The 21,438-nt window shown below is 45.2% G+C and overlaps 1 protein-coding gene across 4 annotated transcripts in view; it reads left to right on the top strand.

Moving 5' to 3' along the window:
• The first annotated feature begins 11,066 nt into the window (after positions 1–11,066).
• Tbx20 (T-box transcription factor 20) overlaps positions 11,067–21,438 on the top strand; it is a 58,089-nt gene continuing 47,717 nt past the window's right edge. For 2 of the 4 annotated variants that reach the window (NM_001401090.1, NM_001108132.2), the window contains exons 1-4: positions 11,109–11,616; positions 14,570–14,822; positions 15,768–15,932; positions 19,611–19,719. In NM_001401090.1, coding sequence (NP_001388019.1) covers positions 11,490–11,616; positions 14,570–14,822; positions 15,768–15,932; positions 19,611–19,719 — 654 coding nt within the window. In that variant the 5' untranslated portion in view covers positions 11,109–11,489. Of the gene's footprint in view, positions 11,617–14,569; positions 14,823–15,388; positions 15,553–15,767; positions 15,933–19,610; positions 19,720–21,438 lie in introns of those variants that run through there. The other 2 variants (XM_039081364.2, XM_063265373.1) reach the window with 2 other exon arrangements.

The following is a 21,438-nucleotide window of genomic DNA, read 5'->3' as shown; positions in this document are numbered from 1 at the left end:
CAGAGACTAAGCCACTACCTAAAGACTATACATGGACTGACCCTGGACTCTGACCTCATAGGTAGCAATGAATATCTTAGTAAGTGCACCAGTGGAAGGGGAAGCCCTGGGTCCTGCTAAGACTGAACCCCCAGTGAACTAGTCTATGGGGGGAGGGCGGCAATGGGGGGAGGGTTGGGAGGGGAACACCCATAAGGAAGGGGAGGGGGGAGGGGGATGTTTGCCCGGATACCGGGAAAGGGAATAACACTCGAAATGTATATAAGAAATACTCAAGTTAATAAAAAAAAAAAAAAAAGAAAGAAAGGAAGGTTGTCTGTACTCACAGCACACACCTCAGCACTTCAGTTGTGTACCTGTGTGAACAAGTGTGTCTGTGTGTCTCTGTGTCTATGTGTGTGTGTATCTGTGTCTTTGTGTCTGTGTGCCTATGTATATGTCTCTCTTCCTCTCTGCACACACATGAGTGTGTTTGATAGAATGTTGCTATTTATAGATCTTGGATATACATATACATACATATGTGTGTGACTATATTTATATTATATAAATATATATTTAAAGTAAGTATATTCATATTATATAAATATATTTATATTAAACTAATATCATAAGTCTCTATTTTCATCAAGACCATTCCAATTCCCTTATTTCCTCCAAATCTGCAGTCAGATATCAATACATATATTTATATATTTCATGTATGCTATATATTTATATTATATATTTATCTTATAATTTGTATTGTAAAATATTACTTAATATATGATATATATTTATGTAACTGTCTTAGTTAGGGTTCCCATTGCTGTGAAGATACACCATGACTAAGGCAACTTTTGAAAAGACATTTAGTTGGAACCAGCTGTTCATTCCATTATTGTCAAGCCAGAAGCATGGCAGCATCCAGGCAGGCATGGCGCAGAAGCTGAGAGGTTTAAATCTTGTTCCGAAGGCAGCTAGGAAAAGGGTCTCAAAGCCCACCCCTACAATGATGCGCTTCCCCCAACAAGGCCAAACCCACTGCAACAAGGCCACCCTCCTTAATAGTGCCAGTCCCTGGGCCAAGCACATTAAAACCACCACAATAAGTATATATATAATAATATATATACAGTAAGTATATATAAAAAACTATATAATTACCAATAATAGTATTATTAGTTCTATTATATAACTATATATTATATAGAATTTATTATATATAAATATATAATATATTGTGCATTATCTATTATATAAATAATAGATATAAATATGCATTATATATATTTAGGTAATAAAATTATATGTTGATATATTACTTTATATGTTTATATTGTATTTTAAATATTATATTGTGTTATTAATATATAAATATACATATATTTACATATCATGTATTATTTGTATATATTTATATTTATACATATTAATGTATGACATATGACACTATATATTGTTATTATATAATGACACTCAGGGGCTAATATACATCACCACATAAAACATTGTGAATCTGTGGCTTGGACAGCACCTCCCTCGTGCTGTAGTCAGTCCCACTCAGGGAGGAACAAGGCTACTCTGTTTCCTCAGCTGGTTGGCCTCTATTCTTTAGCTCCCATGTCGTTGGTTCTGGCTAGAACCTAAACCAATTTAACTGCCATTCTGCAATCCTTAATTCCACGCCTAGCAAAGGCTCCCCATTCCTCTTTCTTTCTCGGTGGTAACATCAAAGTTTCATGTGTTCGGAAAGTTGATTCCTCAGAAGTACAGTGACGTTGGAAAAAGATCTGAAACAGAGCGAATAGAGATCAATACCCACCAAGGGTGTGTCGGGGAGCAGAGTGTGTCAAGTGAGAGCTGAATGAGTTTTATAAAAGGAGTTGGAGAGAAATGGAGAACATAAAATCCTGTCCATTTCCTCGGCTGGACAGATGGCTCAGAGGTTAAGAGCACTGACTGCTCTTCCAGAGGTCCTGAGTTCAATTCCCAGCAACCACATGGTGACTCACAACCATCTGTAATGGGATCCGATGTCCTTCTCTGGTGTGTTTGAAGACAGCGGCAGTGCACTCATACATAAAATAAATAATTCTTTAAAAAAAATCCTGTCCATTTTCTTTAAACCATTTGCACATCAATAGATCCGAAAGGTTATCAATGTGCTGAGTGACTTTGAAAGATGACAGGGCGGGGAGGTGGCTACTCCAAGAAAACCAAACATGCCTAACTGACAGCTGTCACGTAAATGAGGAGCTTATGGACAGCATTTGCTCCTTGAAGATTCAATATCAAATAAGGAATGCATCTACCTTACAAACCAGTTGATTCTGGCTATGAGTCCAGCAGCTCTGGGCAGATCCAAGAAATACACACAAAATCCGATCTTCAGGTCTTTGAAGACCTTGAACTCCATATAGAAAAACTACTGTCTTATAGAATGTGGCTTTTTTTCCTGAATGCTTAAAATAAATAATAGATAAATTCTCTCAAACTCTTAAAAAATAATAATTTGGTTTTTTAAACCAAAGCCCTATAAAGTAGAATTTACTTACTAAAAAGTAAAATTTATTTCAAAGTGAAATTATATGTGTGTGTGCATACACACACACACACACACACACACACACACACACACCACATCTACATGGGATTTAACATATATTAGATCCCACCAAATGCTCCTTAGATGGTATAGCAAATGAACAATGCTAGAAGCATACAGTCCATTATGGAAGTCACTGGCACCTCCGTGGTGAGGTGATTACACTTACTAATGAAGCCTTCAGACGGAATGACAGCAGCTAAAGACTCTAGAGGAAGCAGCAGAGATCCTCTGCCCCCTCCGGGTTCTCCCTCTGCCCCGGTTGTTTCCTATCTCTGTTCATTACCAGCACTCCAAATCCATTTTAGAGTCTAGGAGAGTTGGGTTAACAGCACTGGAGGCTGAGAGGCAGCCCAGGGTTCAAGCCAATGCACCATCAATCTTATAGCTGCATAAAATACAGAAAGTTTTATTTGTGAGTTTTCCTCTGTCATCCATTAAGTGAGAGAAAGCAAGGTGTTGCCTCTTGGTACATCTAGGCACTTGAAACCCATTACTATAGCTGGATGTTTTACATGGTGAGGGGACAGCCATCTCAAAACCATAGCTAGAATTAGGCTCTGGGAGAAACTGAAGAGCAGGAGCCACTAAGACCGAAGCTCTCAACTCAGGGGGAAGGAATCCCATGCCGGCTGTGGGACTGGGCTGAGCGCCCAGCACATCCCACTTAAGAACGATTCACAAACATTCACTACTTAGAAGGTCACTTTACTAATTAGCCCTGCTTTGCTAATTACACTTTACTGATTAGAAACTATGCTGATAATACCAGACTTGCCGTGAGTGCTAAGGAGGCTTTTTTTTTTTAAAGCAAAGTCTGATAATAATGGTGACTGATCTCTACTCCGAGCTGTTGTTTTTAGGGCGGTCAATAAGATGTCCTGTAAGAAATGTAAAGAAACTGAAGATCAGGGTTTTAGGTGATTCACAGCTCCGCTCTCCAAGCTAATACTGGAATCCTTTCCCCATAGATAGACCCCTTGAGATCAGGAGAAAACTTGCTGGTGCAGGTCTTTTGAAAGTCTGAAGTCTGTGGCTTGGAAAACCATTTTGCTAATAGCAATCAGTAAATACCTTGGGGTGATTTTCAGTCTTCTGCGGACTGGTCAGTAATCTCTCTCTCTCTCTCTCTCTCTCTCTCTCTCTCTCTCTCTCTCTCTCTCTCTCTCTCTCTCTCTCTGAAGAAGCCAAATTCTAATGTAATAGTAGCAACGCACAACACTTAAACACTCCAGGGCGTCATCTTGCTTAATCTTATTCACTGGAGCGGCATATCCCTCGAGACCCATTTTTCAGATGAGAAAACAGAGGTTCAAAATAGTTGGTGAGTGGCCTCTACCGTATAGAACTGGAAAGTCAGATGAAAAGCTAGGAAATCAAATTCCAATAAAACATGGGCGTGTAGAAAGCTGGGTAGAGGCGATGCGTGGCCCTTTGTCACAATACCCCAGAAGTGCTGCAGCTGCGACAGGGACCCAACCCCCACCCCGCTCTGTGATAATGGGGGTAAAGCTGGCCGGCGCCATCCTGCAAGCCCAGTCTGATAATAGCCCTGATTAAATGGCGGGGCAGCCAGAGGAAGGCTCCGTCGCCGCCAGCGCCCGGTTCCCGCGCCGTCAGAGCAGGGACCAGCGGTGGCAGAGGCTCCGCCTCGGCGTCTGCTTCCCAGCCCCAGGGCCACCGCAGCTGCAGCTAGGGGCGCAGTCCCTGGCCTCTGGTCCTGGAGGAAAGGCCATGGGCCAAAGGTGACCCGGGTGCAGACCCCAAAAGAAGATCTTAGGGACCTCCGCAGTGCTGGCCTGGGGCGATCGGCGAGAGCCGGGCCACTTAGAGCTCCGCCATCGCGCCTTCAGCACCAAGGGCCGGAAGGCTTCTTTAAGGTCTGGGTTTGGGACCCGGAGCGGATGCTAGGGATAGAGGGGAGGGAACCAAGCCATCCTAGAGCTGAGAGGTGGCTCAGGTATCTTGAGCTTTGGGAAGGAAGTGCAGGTGTGTACGACCTGCCAATCACGGCACCAACTAGCTCGCCTCCCGCCCTGCTCAGACACACCCCAGCGGGTGTCTGGTGTTGCACAAGTCCTGCCCATGCTGGACCACTCAATCTTCCGTAATGACAGGGCTACAGAACACCCCTGCCCTTTTAAGACAAGAGAAAAAACGGCCCAGAGGAAAGCAGTGGCTAGGGTCACACCACCAAAACGGACGGAGCTGACTTAATATTGACTGTGTGGCAAATTTAGGGGTACAAGAGGATTTTGTGGAACTGAAGAGGGATGCCCAGTTATTACTAGGTAGTAACTCTCTCGGGAAGAAACTACCAAAGCTGTAGAGGTCGGTGGTCCTCGGTTCTCCCAAGTTTCTTCACACATTATTTAGTCTCCCAGCAATTGGTTCTGTCCGGAACCCAGGAAGCTAGTGTCATTGATATATTCTGGGGCGAGCATTGAGGACTCGTCACACAGACCAGGAATGAACCCTACTGCACCCTGAAACACCTCCTGTGCCTTGGGCAAATGACTTACTTAGCCATCGCCAAGCCTGGCAATTCTAAGGGTGTAAAACAGAGGCTTTTCAGATTCGTGGAAAAACTGAAAGGTACAAGTACCCTCAGAGTGTGAATTAATGCATGGCAACCCAGCAAAGCGGCTGTGGGTCTGCAGCCATTCCGACAAGGCACTCACAGCAACAGCCTCTCTCCTGGCTTCTGCAGGAAGTTGCCCTCCTCCAAGGTTCTCACTGGTTTCTCTCCACCACCAAGTTCCTGAGACCCAGCACACAGATGCCAGAGAGACAGCGGTTCAACCACCTACTTAAATAGGTGGTGTTAGAACCGTGGTCTGGAGCGCATCTTTTTGATAAGATATAATTATATAATTTCTAAATTAAAAAAAAAGGATGTTGGCCAGCAGGAAAATGTATGGAGATCCTTGCTCACACACAAGATAGACTTGGCTTCCTTTAGTAATAGCTGGGGTCGATATCTCATCAGTTCCCATATTTGCAGATGTGGAAACAAAGCCCTTCCCCTGCAAGGTCTTGAACGGCTGTTTATTTGTTCTTGGATGGAAATGCCACCCCTATTTTCCGTATGGATGCTATAATAAGCTGAATTCTCTAAGTTCTCTCTTAATTTCCTTAAATCATCCCTACAGTTTCATTCTCTTTTCCTCCTCCTCCTCCTCCTCCTCCTCCTCCTCCTCCTCCTCCTCCTCCTCCTCCTCCTCCTCCTCCTCCTCCTCCTCCTCCTTCTCCTTTTCCATTTTGTTTTCAAGACAGGGTTTCTCCTTGTATCCTTGTAGACAAGCAAGCTGGCCTGGAACTCACAGAGATCCCCCTTTCTCTGTCTCTGAGTGCTGGAATTAAAGGCTTGAATCACCAGTGCCCAGCCCAATATTTCCTATAATTTCTCTATGTGATATATATATATACATATATATATCCATATCCCATATTAAGTTATACTGAGACAAGACGTTTAGGATTCTGATTGCTAAGCTTGGCACAATAACCATACCAAAGTGTATATTACTAAATGAACAAACACTGTGCACTGTTTTTGTTTGTTTACTGGATGCATAGGGTTTGCTCCCTCCCATTTGCCACGGGCTGTCTGAAGCCAGTGAATCTTAATGGCTGAGTTTTGTCAACTCCTGGGGTAGGGGTGGGGCTTCAAACAGTGGCTTCTCCAGCGTCTCCCTAAGGTTAGTGGAAGAGACCTTAAAGGCAGGTCTTACACCTCAGGATAGAGACGTGGGTCTATTGTAACAGAAGGGCTGCCTTGTCTTCCTACCTAGTGCAGAGTGCCTAGTGTGGGACCGCTAAGGCAGTCGCCAGAAGGGGCAGTGCACAGTTGTGGCAGCAAAAGGAACCATTTGAGCGGATTGGATTGCCTGGGGTTTCACAGGGTAGCATCTCCCAAACTGGCCCTTCTTGACAGGGAAAAGGAGCCGTAAGGCAGATGTGGCTGCTCTCCTATATGGACATTGAATTTGGTTCATTTTAAATTCCCAAGAAATCGCAGCTTTGGAAGGATTCTTTGGCTGATGGCGGCGACAGCTATCCACACAGGCCCTATGCACCTCCTCTCGCACCACGAGAGGATTTGTCCAACTGGATCTTCACCAAAGGCCCAAGTGGACTAAGCCCGTGTCTGTTCCCCACTAGCTGAGGGGGGCGGTGCTCTGAGTGGACACTGATTGCAGGTGCGACCCTTTCAACGCTGCCCATCTGCCGTCCAGTCCTGGTTCTACCGTTTATTGTTGCCTCGATTAAATTCTTAATCTTCCTGACAAGCTTTGGACCAGGTGAGACTCCCAAATTTAGAAGTGACCCAACCTCAGCAATCAAGCACACATTTTAATGTGATTTTTTTTAAACAAATCGAAGTATTTGAAATCCTTGACTTCTAAAGAGCAGCCAGCCTTCAGTAGCCGGTGGTTTGGTGCTGGGAGGTGATGCACTTCGTAGAAACACAGAAGCAAAGATCTTAAAGCAAAGATACAGGGGCGGAGTGAACTTGAGCCATCAAGGCCACAGGTCCAAAGGCGCTGCGGAATGGGGCCAGGCCAACACTCTGGCAAGCAGAGGACCGGTCCCACAAGGACACCCGTGGCCATGGATCTCCTCGGCTGCTGGACTCCTTGCGCCTGCAGCTAAGGAAATATTCCGCAGCCTCTAATCTCCAGTTCACGTGGGTACTGAAGAGGGACAGCAACTGCCTAATGTCTGCGCTACACCTCTCTCCTCCCAGCCTAGGCTGGGCAGGAATGTGAGATCCTAGGTGCGCATTCACTCAGCTCCCAAAGCAGGTTGGTGACACGTAGGTCCCCTGCAGGTCTGGATGTATAGCGCCCAACCGCAGCGTCCGGCGGCTTTTGCTGAGACCCTATGCCCTTACTTCCCACAAACCGCTTGTGTTCGAAAATACCTAACGTCTCCGTGGAACCTCTCCTCGCTAGTTGCAGTCTGACTGCCCGGAGCGCTCCTTACCCAGCACCAGGCAGCTCAATGCTCCCGCATCCCAAGGAACGTTCCTCGGGGCCCTTCAGGGATGTGGCCGCCCTACTCCCCGCACTGCTTGGGGGCGTCCCTCCTCTGCAAAGTAAATTTACTGATCTAAAGGCTCAGCGGCCTTTTGCCGTCGCTTTAAAAGTGTCAACCCTGGAGAACTGGAAGGAAGATCAGGACAGGACTTCAGGCCATTACAGGAAGCAGTTGCCTGATTACTGAGAAGCTGATGTCCCTATTGCTTTCAACTTCTGCCCCCCAACCCCAGCTGCTCAGTGGCACTCTCTGCTTGATACCTGGCCGGTCGCCCAGGGGCAGCTCTCACCCTCGGGGCCTGCGGACTGTCAGCTAGATCTTTGCAGGATCTGTCCCTGCAGCTCCTGGCAAAGCGTTCACAGAGCATTCGTTAAATTAGAAACCTTTTGCAGAAAGCGGGTTGCCGATTGCTTCCTAGACAGTTTTAGGGAGCTGTCTAAGTTCCTGAGCTCAGGGGGGCTACAATAGAGAATTTTCTAACATGCGAGTCATATATTAGGGGACATTGCCTAGTCCTTCCAGACAATACCAAAACCTTAGATGGCTTGTCTAGCTCCGAAGTTTAGCTGTCTGTGATAGCCCAAGTGCCTCTACGTGTGTATATTCCGGAACGGTTTGGGATCTCTGTGATGAAGAGTGTGCAGCTCAAATTCAAACGATTAAACAGCTGCACTGCTCTGCTTTTGTGGAGCAATCGTTGTCACTTACGGTTGGGCGCTTTACACACTGCGCACTTTTAAATTCACAAAGCCACCTACCACATAGCAGTCAAGTATTAGTCCCATTTTAAAGTAGACGATGAAACCGAAGCTTTGAAAGGCTAACCAAACCCACAGTGCTAACAAGTGTTAAAAGTCAAGACTCAAAGCTTTCCTCAAGTCCAATGCCTTCTCCAGTATCTGAAGGCAGCCTGAACACACAGCCTGTCAACAGCCTGGCCAGGGTTGAGGGAAGTGTTAATGTGATTGCTTTGTTCTAGCTCCATGGGTGGTTTTATGCATTAACCCTTGCTCCTCAAGGGGTTTTGAAGGGACCTCAGAGCTAGTTACCCTCAGCTTCCCTAGGTAGAAGGCTTGAATTACCCTGAGGCAGTTCCTCTCTGTCAGCAAGGGCTCCTTGTCTTACTGCAACACGCTGATTTGCATAGGCAGTGGATCTAAGAGAAGAACAGCTTACCAGGATAATAACCCTGCAGTGATGTTTCACCGTGGCGATAGTTTCAACACCAGCAAGATGCATAGCTTAGGGACACCCAAGTGACTCACCCCTGGTCTAGGGCTTGTTTAAGCACTCAGTTCAATCCCTTTAGCTTGCTGCCTCCTCTCACTTGCTCAGCGTCTTCTGCTTTTGAATGTTTTTCTGCCCGAGTCCCAGAACTGGGGTACAGTGGCACTTGTAAGAAAGTGGAAAGTGAGTTCAGGAATTCTGCTTTCCTGTGCTCAGTCAGCTTCTCTGTAACTGATGTCTTTCAGGACGCCATTCCAACTGCAATCTAAGACAGTAAGGCAATAAAGTTAGTACCTCCCCTTGTATAAGAGGGAATAGTAAATTTTATTAATTGAGATGTAATGGCGTGGTGAGCTACTGAAAACTAGATCCAACAAACAAACAAAATCTACAACATTAATTAAAACATTATATCAAGCCCCCCCCTCTCTCTCCCAAATTAAAAACCTCACTTCTTCAAAGAAATCCATCTTCCTTGACAAACTCTAAAAATTCAGACAAGAAGCAAACCAACGTGACCCTTGCAATAAAAAGAAAACATTACTTTGATTAGGACACGGTATCTAAGGCCAGGAGAGATGAGTCTGCAGCTAAAAGCATTTGTTGCTCTTCCAGGGACCCGGAGAACTTCCCTCCCTAGCACCTACATAGAGGGCTCACCACAGATGTAATCCCAGTTCCCGGGGATCCAATACTCTACTGGCTTGGGCTTGTATTCATACACTTATGAGTCCTGGGGCTTCATGATCTGGGGGAGGGGAATTACAGGGACGTGGATGGAGGATAAGCGGTGGGGGGTTCCTTCCATTTGTTTAAAAGTTGGTGGCCTAGACAAGGAGGAAAAAAAATAACCACCTTCTAGTATGGAAAGCCTTCAATTTTCCTAATTTCTAATTTCCCCCAACATTGACACTTTACAACAGTGATGTTGAAGTGAACAAGCATGGACAGGATGGCCAGGCCAGCCTAAATCAGAACTGCTTAGATGCCAACATTCTGTTTACACAGGATGTTCTTAATAGTTACTCTGGCTCTCCATTTCACCCATAACTTTATTTCAGGAGCTGGGAAGAGGATGCAGTAGGAGATAGGAGATGTCTTTCTTTTTATGTCCTCTCCCCAACCCGCACACCCTTAAGACCTACCAAGAGGTTCCTAATCGCCAGACCAACTGACTGGAAAGGAGGGCAAATATTTACAAGTATAGCTTGAGTGAGTGTGTGTGTGTGTCCTCTAGAGTTTACACGGCTGCTAGTGAAGCGGATTACCCTGCGAATTTGGAGAATTCGAGTTATTTAGACTGAGCAAGGCCAACAGAACTCCCCCCACAAGGCCGTGGGAAGTCCCTAGTCCAGTCTGCGAGGCAGATGGATGGTTCTGTGTCCCAGAAAGCCAGAAAGCTGGGAAGGTCACACTCTCCCACTACTTGTCGCATAGTCCCCATAGAGCTCCATGTCTCAACCCTGCTCTTTGCTTCGGGTCACTGCCCTACTTTTCAGAGTCTCCAGAATAGAAAAGTCAGACTAGAAGAGAAACAATCACTATGCGGCAGAAAGCCAGGTTCTCATTCATAAATAAATAAATAAATAAATAAATAAATAAATAAATAAATAAATGCATAGATAGATAAATAAACAAATAAACAAATCCTTCCTACAGGAATTCACCCTGCAGTTCAGCATTTCTTCCCCAGAGCTGTACCTTTCTAGCTCTCTGCGAAAGTAGATGTCTTGGGGACCATCAAATAGGGGAGCTAGCACTGGGCACTGAGCAGCAAGCATCGTCAAATTAATGCTGCTCAATGATGAGGGATTTGCATCACTGGGCACTTCTCAACTATTTGGAAACTTCTGAGCTCCAGTTCAAAGGAGTGAAAATAGCGGAACTCAGTAGGGCTTCCTCTGGTGACAGTCCGTCCTGCGCCAAGTATCTCTGCTTCTGGGTGGCGGTGAAAGTACCTCTCTGGACTGGGCATGCTCCTCTCCTGCGGGATCTGAGACACTGGGCCGGGGTGGTAAGGGTTAGCTGCGCCATCCTATTAGTGGCACGGTTCACTGTGTCGTCTCCGGCTCTCCACCAAGAGCGCGAGGTAGGAGGGCGCCTGGCCCTAGGCGCTCCCTCCGGGCGCCGTTTGGCCCCGCCCCACGCCGCACAGCCAGGAAGCAGTGACGTGAGACCACGCTGACTGGCTGCTGTTCACAGGGACGGTCACCGCTAGCAAATTAAGGCGCGAGGCAGCAGGCGCCTAGGCACAGTTTAGGTCGCGCCTTGCTGCGCTCTGCAGAGGAGATCCGATTCCCAGGTTTCTGCACCCTCTAGAGTCCCACGGCCGATCGTCACCTCTCCGAGACCTGGGCCATCCCGCGGTCCCAAGCAGGGAAGGGAGGGAGAACTCAGCGCGGGTTCTGGGGACCCCGCGTTTTGCTCTGTAGGCTTACACACAGTTTTGAGTTCCCGGCTGGTCCCCACCCTACTTTCGTGCTGGTTTGCTCTAGTGAACTGGAGTCCCCAGTCCCGCTCTTCCTGCTCTTGGGAACTTTGAGCTGCGTTTTGGGTCTTTGTCTCCCTTCGGGGAAGCTGGACTGTGCTTTTGGCAGCCCAGGTCCCTGAGAAGGACCGCACGCTGGGAACCATGGAGTTCACCGCGTCGCCCAAGCCTCAGCTCTCCTCTCGAGCCAATGCCTTCTCCATCGCCGCGCTAATGTCCAGCGGCGGCCCCAAGGAGAAGGAGGCAGCAGAGAACACCATCAAACCCCTGGGTAAGTCGGGGTGCTAGGCCGTCAGTAGGGGCCCTGTAACTCTGTTTCCTGGGCGCGGGCGGTTTGCTCCGTGGGAAGCAAAGCTAGCTTTTTCTACCGGCTGGATCCGCTGCTAAGTCTAAGACTATAGACCAGAATTCAGTCCTGGGAGAACGATTTTTTTCTTCTCCTTCCAAGTTTTCTTTGGGGGGTTTCACCATCATCGTGGAAATCCGTCTTGTGTTTGTATCGTTTTCCCCAGTTTCCTGGAATCCCGACGTCAAGTAGTTAGTACGAAGGCTGTACAAATACAAATTTGTTTGATTGAAAACAAATTCAAGGACAAGTAAGGGTTAAGATGCGGGATTCACGGTGCATATAACAACTGAGCCTGCGCTTGGAAGCATAGATGCTGAGCGACTTAACAAGAAACCAGTTTAATTTCTCTGTCACCATAAACAGTATTATATGTCTAAAAAGGAATAAGACGGTTTTCTCCAGGGAAGCGCGAGCCTGGTCAGGAACCCCCATTTTATACTTGCCATTTTCAATCGAGACTGGCAAAAGCCTCCCCAAATTCCAGCTACAATGCCTTTGTAAAAACTGTTTTCTTTACAGAGGACACTAGGAACAGATTAAAGATAGATGAGCGCTGAGCATCTCTTGAGTTGTATAAAGGCAACTGCTCAAGACAGGGTTTCTGAAAACCCTTACGACACAGGGAAAGAGAGTTGCCATATTTTCTAGGGGCCTTGGAAATAATTATCACACAAACCAATCACCGACTATTCTTAAAATCAGAAATTAAAATAGCTAAGTTAAGGCAATTGAAAAAAATCACGTTTTTCTTTTCTCTATCCTTTCCCAATTCTAATACATATCACATCCAAGATAACAGTAAAGAAGAAACCTTAAGGGCTTGGGAAACTAAGGAGCTTACCCAGAGACAGGAGATTACTAAAGTCCAAAATAGCAGTGATACCAAAAGGAGATGTAAGACCATGAAACTAGTGTGGAAAAGAGTTCCCAAATTCAGTCTAACTGAAGATCTGTGAAAGCAGTGAGAGCCAGCCAGCCAACCAATTCCCACTCTTTAGGACAGCATCGGCCTCTACTGTCGAAGTTGGACCTGCTGAAGCTTCCTATCATTATCCTTTGTACCTAGGGAATTTCATACCTCCATCCCATTTTGGTACCCAGTAGGAAAAGAAGATCTCAGTCAAAACTCCTGTGAGCAGTGGTCTGGAAGCTTGCTAGCTCCACTACTATCATTCCGCATCAGTTCTTCCTCTAATTTTTCTCAACAAAATACGGCAAAACACCAACAAAATCTTTCAGCAGTCAAGGTTACAAATTCTAAATTCTAAGCCAGTCCTAGCTCACACCCCCCCCCCCGCTACCCCCTCCTGAAAAGGAGCCTGCTCACCTGTTTCGATAACAGCTCTAGTCCATATTATTTTTATCCCTTACACTCACCAGCCCAACAGAACACAATTACTTAATGAATGACTAAATCAAGACTCAGAGACACAAACACCCAACGGTTTTGTTAAGAGACAGAGGGGTGTTTTCACTGAACTAAAAATCTGCAAAGGTGGCTTTCCAATGTGTCTCAGGATGCTCCATTAATTCTACTCCAAATAACCTCTTGGGGACTTCTATTTTGTTGTCATCCTCTATTTTTGTAGTGCTATGGCCAGGTGATACTTAGAGAGCTTGCCTGTCAGTCCGTGAAAAATAAGAGACGCTTAGATTGTTTCTCAATTTCCTATAAAGATGTGGTGTGCATTTGCTTCCAAGAGTGTTTCAGGATGTTGGCATTATCTGGGTTCCTTTGATTTTGAAACAGCCTGCACAGCAATTCATTTGATAATACTTAATTACCGCTTCATGAGAAGCCCAAACATCTATTTTCTGTTGGCCTCACAGTAAGACGCATACAAAATAAGAAACCATTTCATAGCATAAACTCAAGCCCACACCACACACACACACACACACACACACACACACACACACACACACACACAGGTGTGAATGTGCATACACACAGCCTGAACCGGTTGGCTTTCTAGAGAGCAGTTAGAACATCCTGGTTTGATTAGGGGGGGATTGAAGTAGTTTCTTTTTTAAGAGATAAAAAATAATTGGCAGGGGAAAACAAAAACAAAAACAAACAAACAAACAAACAAACACTCAACTCACTCTGTATTACCCCAAAGTTAGTGTAGAGGTCCAGTCTCTTATCAGCTGGGCCCGGGAATGTTTGGTTCATAGGTAGCAGTATTTTAACTACTGCTGGGTGGCAAAACATTTTCCTCTTTCATTTCCTGCTTTCTGGAGTTGAAGTTGATTCCCTCACTTCCAGGGCTATTTGGAGGAAAATCATACATAATCGCTCCACGAATCTGTCCTTATCTTTAAAAATGAAATATAAAAAATCTGTTCGAGCCCACTTCTGTGATTTAGCAAGCTGGGTGCTAGTATTTTTTGAGTGCCACCCTCTGCATCTGCAAAGGCTAGAATTTGGGGTGATTGTAATAGTTACATTTTACCCTTCAGGACCACAGCCTTTCCTTTCCTTCATTCCTCATATTTTATTCTTAAGAGTGTTTCAGCCACATAAGTAGTAAATCGGCCCCTGTTCTTTTTTTTTTTTTTTTTTTTGGTTCTTTTTTTTCGGAGCTGGGGACCGAACCCAGGGCCTTGCGCTTCCTAGGTAAGCGCTCTACCACTGAGCTAAATCCCCAGCCCCGGCCCCTGTTCTTGATAGACACCGCTCATTTGACTTAGCGCCCAGCCCGGGAGCATGTCCCAGGTCACTTTGCACAGTAATGGATCTCGCTTTTCTGCCAGTCTCTGAATTTATTAGCGTCAAATCCAAGTGCATGTTTTGGGTACTCTCCCCAGATCCTTCCTACAGTGTTCTTGTTAGCTAGTGCTAGAAGTCAGTCTTCCTTCTTACTTCCTCCAGAACAATTTGTGGAGAAATCGTCCTGTGCCCAGCCGCTGGGTGAGCTAACTAGCCTGGATGCTCACGCGGAGTTTGGCGGCGGCGGGGGCAGCAGCCCTTCCTCATCCTCTCTGTGCACAGAGCCACTGATCCCCACCACCCCCATCATCCCCAGCGAAGAGATGGCTAAAATCGCCTGCAGCCTGGAAACGAAGGAGCTCTGGGACAAATTCCATGAACTGGGCACGGAGATGATTATCACCAAGTCTGGCAGGTAGGTGACATGGGCGGGCAGGCGGGCGGGCATTGATCAAAGGGTACACGCTGAGCTCTCGGGAGCCTTGATTGGGAGGCAGAGCTGTGACTGAGTTCAGGAGTCTGTGTTTCCCAGCAGTTCCTTTAGAAAGGGCCGTGAAACTGGAAGTGAAACAGGGTCTGGCTGCAGGAGACGTCACACACGGAGATGGGCACCTTGACGCGCAGCGCGGGTCTTCGCTCCCACCCTGGTGGCATTTAGGTTCCGAGCAAGACACGTGTGGACAGAGTTTGGCTAGAAGCTACAGACGGGAAGAGGAGGAGGAGGAGGAGGAGGAGGAGGAGGAGGAGGAGGAGGAGGAGGAGGAGGAGGAGGAGGAGGAGGAGGAGGAGGAGGAGGAGGAGGGAGAGACTCCGGGTTATATTCAGTTTGCTGAAGCCTCCCGCTTCCAACGAAAAGTCAGCTGAAACCCCGGACAGAGGACAAAAAATGTGAACGATGGAAGGAGGCTGGGGCGGTGGCCTGGACTCCGGAGCCAGGTTGCTCCAGACAAGGGCAGAAGAAGCTGCATAAGGTCCACGGGTGGTTCTAGACCTTGGGCAATTCCTCACTGATTTCAGAATCTGACTCTAGGAATCCCCGAATCCCCTCCCTAAGGAGTGCCCCGGATTTAGTCATCTCCGGTTGTTTGGGAGAAAACAAAACAAACGTAAAATTTTTGCTTATCAGTAAGGCCCCTGGAAAGGAGGTATAAATTCATTTTTGGGGGGGTGGAGGGAAGTCGTGTTTCTGTGGACACATCTCTGAAGCTTCATAAACAAAACCAAGCAAACAAGCAAGCAAACAGCAAAAACCAAGAGGGAAATTGGGAACCGCTTAGCGGGTGGTTCCAACCTCTTCCTTTCTCCCCAATTCGAGCTGCCTCTTTACAAACAGTGAATCTGGCCTGTGTCTTTTTGTCAGGAGGATGTTCCCCACCATCCGCGTGTCATTTTCTGGAGTGGATCCTGAGGCCAAGTACATAGTCCTGATGGACATCGTCCCGGTGGACAACAAGAGATATCGCTATGCCTATCACCGGTCCTCCTGGCTGGTGGCTGGCAAGGCTGATCCTCCCCTGCCAGCCAGGTTTGTGACTCTGGGCTACTCGCATAGTAGAGGGGTATTAATCTTTCTGATTTATGTGAATGCTAAGCGAGTTGTTTCAAAGCCCCCGCCTCTGGCTGGAAAAGAGATTTCTAAGCAAGGACTGAATACGAAACATGTTGGTTAGTCTTCAAGAAAGGTGAAGTTTGTGCATAAAGAAAAGGATAACTTTCATTTTATCTTTCGCAATTAAACCCAGACATTCGTGAACTTTGAAAAGGTGTTAGAAATGTGACCTTTTAAAGGTACATGTGTATGTGTAATATTTCTAATAGGCTACTTAGAGTCAGGTTAGATAAATGTGCTGAAAGTTGCCCTAAAATCTTCGTGCACATAATATATTTTAGGAAATTGTTAACAGTGTGATTATATCCATATCAATAAGCACCACTTTAGTAAAATTGATTTGTTTTGACCCACAGAAGATTCACAGGTTTTAAGCAATTTCTTCCTCCCCCTGTACAATTCTGATTGGATAAACATAATTCAATAAATTTTCAATATATTCATTTACATTAAGCATAGCTAACACATTGGAGACAATTCAACTACTTTTGTTAGTAATTTTTGGGGGTGTACCCTGTCCTAAACTCCCCTTTGGAGCATTTTATTCAAAGAAGGATTCAGGAGGAGTGGGAACACCAGCCGGTTACAGGGTTCTGTCTGTAAGTGTTAATGCAGAGCAAGGAGCATTCGAGGACTCCATCATTTTTGAATAACTAAAGGCAGCTCTCTGACTAACTTTTGGCAATGATTGAAAGTTAGATCACACCCAATCTTCTAATTTACAGATTTAAGGTCGGTGGAAGTGTTTCAGAGTACACTGACACCACAGACACTGGGATGGTGTACACACGGTTCTGAGAGTATCAGCATCTCAAGCAGTGAGCACACCATGGGCCTTGCAGTCTGGTAAAGGCACCAGGAAACAGACAACAGCTTCCTGGGCCTTCTGTTCCTAAAGAGACCTCACTGGAAGGCCACCTTCCAAGTCAGCATATTAAACAATTAGGACAAAAAAATACTTGTAAATTGCAATTTGTTCTTTTGAGTGAAAAAAAAAAACTTCATAATAGATTTTAAAATCGATAGAATTTGGTGGTTTGTATTATTTACTTCTGAGAAGCCAATTCTGTTTAATTTTTTTTTTTATGAGACAGTCTTATTACATAGCTCAGGCTGTACTCAAATTCGTGGTTCTCCTGCCTCAGTAGGAAGACTTCGATTTTACTGGTTTACAGATGCTCAGTTCTAGGTTTCCCTTTAATACTGACTTCAAGGGGTTGGGGTATGAGTTTGATCAGATTCCTAACCATTTTTTTTTACATACAGATTCATTTTTGCTTCCTCTGGCCTTTCTTTTTCTCTGGTGGCTCATTCTTATTTACCTTCTTTTTTTCTTCCTCTGTGAAAGTATGAGCAAATGCTGCCGGCCAGCGGGACTTCAGAAACATGACATGCTTGTTTGCGTTTTCAATCTGTTCTGGTTATTGCCATCTTAACTGCAGCTTTTTTTAGGCAATTGCTGGCATTTTAGCTCAGGAGGAGGGGAAGGAGGAAGGAAGGCTTTCCTGTAGGTCGTTTCGTGTACCCTCATTCAGTTTATTTAAATTAATATTAGATAAAAGCGTGAAGTGGAAACATTTTAGATAATTTATGGAAATTTCCGGGTTGTTGTTACTATTACAGAAAACAGTCTGTTACATTTTTTCCACTGCATAGAAGAGGGAGCTTGGAGATTAGAACCCTTAAGCTGCTGGCACAAAGTGAGTTTCTATGAAACTTCTAAATCTGAGAAGACTTTCTTTTTCCCTCAGACTGAAGCCAGTGATTTCTAATCAGGAAGCACAATACTTGATAATATTATTTGGTAGTTTTAGTAGTTTTAATTCATGGACAAAAGTATCATACGACTACATTTCCATACCACTAAGGCAATCTTTATTTAAACAAGTTAATAGCTATGCGGTGGGATTATGGATAGTGAATATGTTGGAGAATGGGCGTGTCATCAATTTCTAGGTCTTTTAGTAAATTGGGATTTTTAGGAGAGAAGGGCAGTGTGATACTGATCACTATTTATAAGACCTTTGCTTTGGAGAGCTAAAACTTGAGATGCTCTTGTATTTGAACTGTCAACGGGTGCTCTGATTCATGGGCGGTCATGGGCACCCTCCTGAGAACAGTGTAAGGGCCTTGGAGGAGGCCTGTAAAGTTCCCCTGTGTGTGTGTGTGGGGGGGCAAGACTTTCTGGCCCTGCCTGCCCCTCTGGGCCGCACCCCTGACCTGTTTCTCGCACATTCGGCATGGGTAGGATTCCCAGTCTTTTTGTCTTATATACTGTGGCTCAGATGTCTCATTCTTTATCCAAATACTGCCAGGGAGATTCATTTTATGACTTTCCCCTGCCTTTTTCAACCAAACTATTTATAAATTCCAGCTATAAGGGTCCTATGCAAAAATGATTTATAAATATCCTGGTATATGGGTAAAGGAATTTGTCAGGGCTGGTCATATCGCTCCATGAACTTATCATGTGTCAATTCCATAGGTCAGTTCCTACCTCACAAACAAAAACAAAAAGGAAGAAAACAAACAAAAAAAAAAGGGAAAAGAAAGGGAAAAATATAATTTGTCTTATAAAAAAAAGGATTTATTTCTTCCTCCTCATGCATTCTGTCACCTCACTCCAGTTTTAGAAGATTTGGTGGGGAAGACAGCAGGGACAAGATTTGCAAAGTGCTGTATTTAGGGCAAGAGCAGGAGTGAATGAGTGGGTGACCTTCCCAGTGAGGCTGTGTTCCTCCCACGTGGCAACCAATCAATAGATCTTTCTTATCAAAGCTTTTTTTGCTTAAGCTACCTGTAAACAAATCAATTTAATAACCAGAGGTTCACTTAGCTTGTTAAAATGCTCCGTTAGCCGGTGTGTGTATCGTTGGCGACAGAGCCGAATGCTGGCGTTTACAGTAGGCAGGACGGTGGGCTCTCTGATCTATGGACCAGTAAACATTTGCTGGGCCCTGTATCAAAAATTAGCCTGCCTTTGTATTTGTAAATTAGACTGAGTCATCTTTAAGTCTAAATAAGTTGGTTTTCTAAATCGATTTTCTCATTTATATTGTTTCTTTCCGTTACTTTACAATAATGCCCATATTGGAAACTTAGATGTTACCGTGGCATTTTTTTTAAATACCTCTGACAATAAGATCAGACACTTGATAAATGGAGACAGTAAACCAGAGGTGGCAAAATATCAAGGAAACAACTCGTTTTTGCAAAGCGGCTTGCTCAGCAGATAATGCAAAATGTATTCCTCACTCCCGAGATCTCAGGGACTTGACGGAGTATGTTGGGTGTTTTGGAGTTCCCTTGGGATTGCTATTTTAATAAATTCAAGGTACATGGGGCAAATAAAACGTCCCCTTTATATGATGCTTATGTATTCCTTTAGAATCATCAAAACATTTAGAAGAAACACCGAATTTTGTTTGTGTTGTGATCCAGGTTCCCATTTTGTAGCCCAAGCTGGTCTCAAACTCTCAATCCTTCTGCCTCAGCCTTCTGAGTGCTGACGTGACAGAACGTGTGTGACAATACGCTTAGTTCAAGACGGCTTTGTTAAATCATGCCCCAGTAAAGCTCTCCGACACTCCGCAGGCTCTACGTGCATCCAGACTCCCCCTTTACTGGCGAGCAGCTCCTCAAACAGATGGTGTCCTTTGAAAAGGTGAAGCTCACCAACAATGAACTGGACCAACATGGCCATGTAAGTACCGAGCCTTGGATCCCCAGGTTCTCTTAGATGGAGTGAACATGTGATGTGAAATATCCTCTCTCCTCTTCCCTATGTCTTTCCCTCTCCTCCATCTAACTTCCTGCTATCTCTGAGTCACTCTGTGAAAATCTTGACTGCTTTTATTAAAGCTGCTCCTAGGGCTCTTTTGTATAATGGGTGTGTGATCTTCCGTGCCAAGGGTGCCCCAACACTATTGCAAACTCTGTTTGCCAATAAAACAAAGCAAATGTTATTTAGGGAGGCCGGCAAGCCTATTTTGGGGTTAAGCATCTTACTTCTGTTAGTAGATTAATAATACGCATGGAGAAAGTGGGGCTGAGACTTTCTATTGGAGTTTCTTAAGTGTGTTCTGGAGAGCACATCACATGAGGTACAGCAGACCGCAAGGGCCTCATTTCCAAATAAATTTGCAAAGCTTCTAGTCATGTAGAACGTCGCTATACAGCCTGGGTGAAAGTCTGAGATGCTTCTATCAGAGACAAACCGAATGGCTAGGGCTCCCTCTGACTCAAGTTAACTCTCCCCTTGGCATTCAGGTCTCTCTTCTGAATACTGCAGGGCTATCTGAAAGCCAGAAGAAAAATGCCTTAGGTACTTCTCTTAGAAGAAGTGTGTTTGGAAGGTAACTCAGAGTTCTTATGACCGTGAAAGCTCTAGATGAGGTCTGGCACTCCCAGTGACCTCGCTTTGCACCAAATACACCAAACACACCAAACTGTAAGACAAAGTTGTCCGTTTTCTCCCCAAAAGGAGCCCAGAGTGTCCGTGTGTCTTTCTGCAGGCTCAGTCATTGCTCGTTTTCCTCCAGGACTCTAAGTTTTAGTTTTAGGTACACCCCTTTCTGAGAGAGCTGCATACATGCTAGGACACTGACAGTATCTGCAATTATGAACAAAGCAGAGGATATTGCGCTCACCTGTAATCCCGGCAGGGAAGGCAAGGCAGGAGGTGGTTAACCTGGTCCAAATGACATTTCCCAATGACACTGAGAAAGCAAAACGAGCCAAAGAAAAGCACATCTCATTTTGCATCAGTAAAGAGATCATTGTAGTGTGGGTTATGGGAAAAAGAGAGAATCCAGCTCAGAGCTGAGTTGATAGGGCAAACAGCCACTGACTAAAGGACTCTTGCCTTGTCCTAATGCTTCTCGTTAAGGCGTTGTCTTGGATGCAATTGAACACATGCACGTGTGCGCATGTGCACATATGTATGAGGTGCGGGTGCTCAATGCCATGCATGCGGTGCCTTTCCTTGCCTGGATCCTGGTATCTCTGTCTCCTCGTGCTGGGGTTGCAGGCGTACACAGCTGTCATGCCAAGCTTTTACATGGGTGCTAGGGATTTGAACTTAGGACCTTTTGCTTTCAGGGCAAGCACTCTTATTCACTGAGTCATCTCCCAAGTGCTATGACTCAATGCTCTTAGATAGAAATGTTTGCACAGATTCTCCTGTAGATTTTATGTGAGAAAACCCAAGGCAGGATTACGTGCTCCTTTTGAAGAGATGATTTCTGTGTTTTTGCCTTCGTTGTCAGAAAGAACATGGTTTCACAGTTTCTTTCCATGGCTTTAAAAATCCCTCTTATTTTCTTACTAAGTAAGGCTCTTGGGACTTTAAGGTTTAGTTTGTATTGGGTTTGTGTCATAGATGAAAATGGCTTTAAAAAGACAGTAAGAGCAGTCTAGAGAT

This window comes from Rattus norvegicus, chromosome 8, assembly GCF_036323735.1.
Source record: "Rattus norvegicus strain BN/NHsdMcwi chromosome 8, GRCr8, whole genome shotgun sequence".
Lineage (NCBI taxonomy): Eukaryota > Metazoa > Chordata > Mammalia > Rodentia > Muridae > Rattus > Rattus norvegicus.
This window is presented reverse-complemented; position numbering and strand designations above follow the sequence as displayed.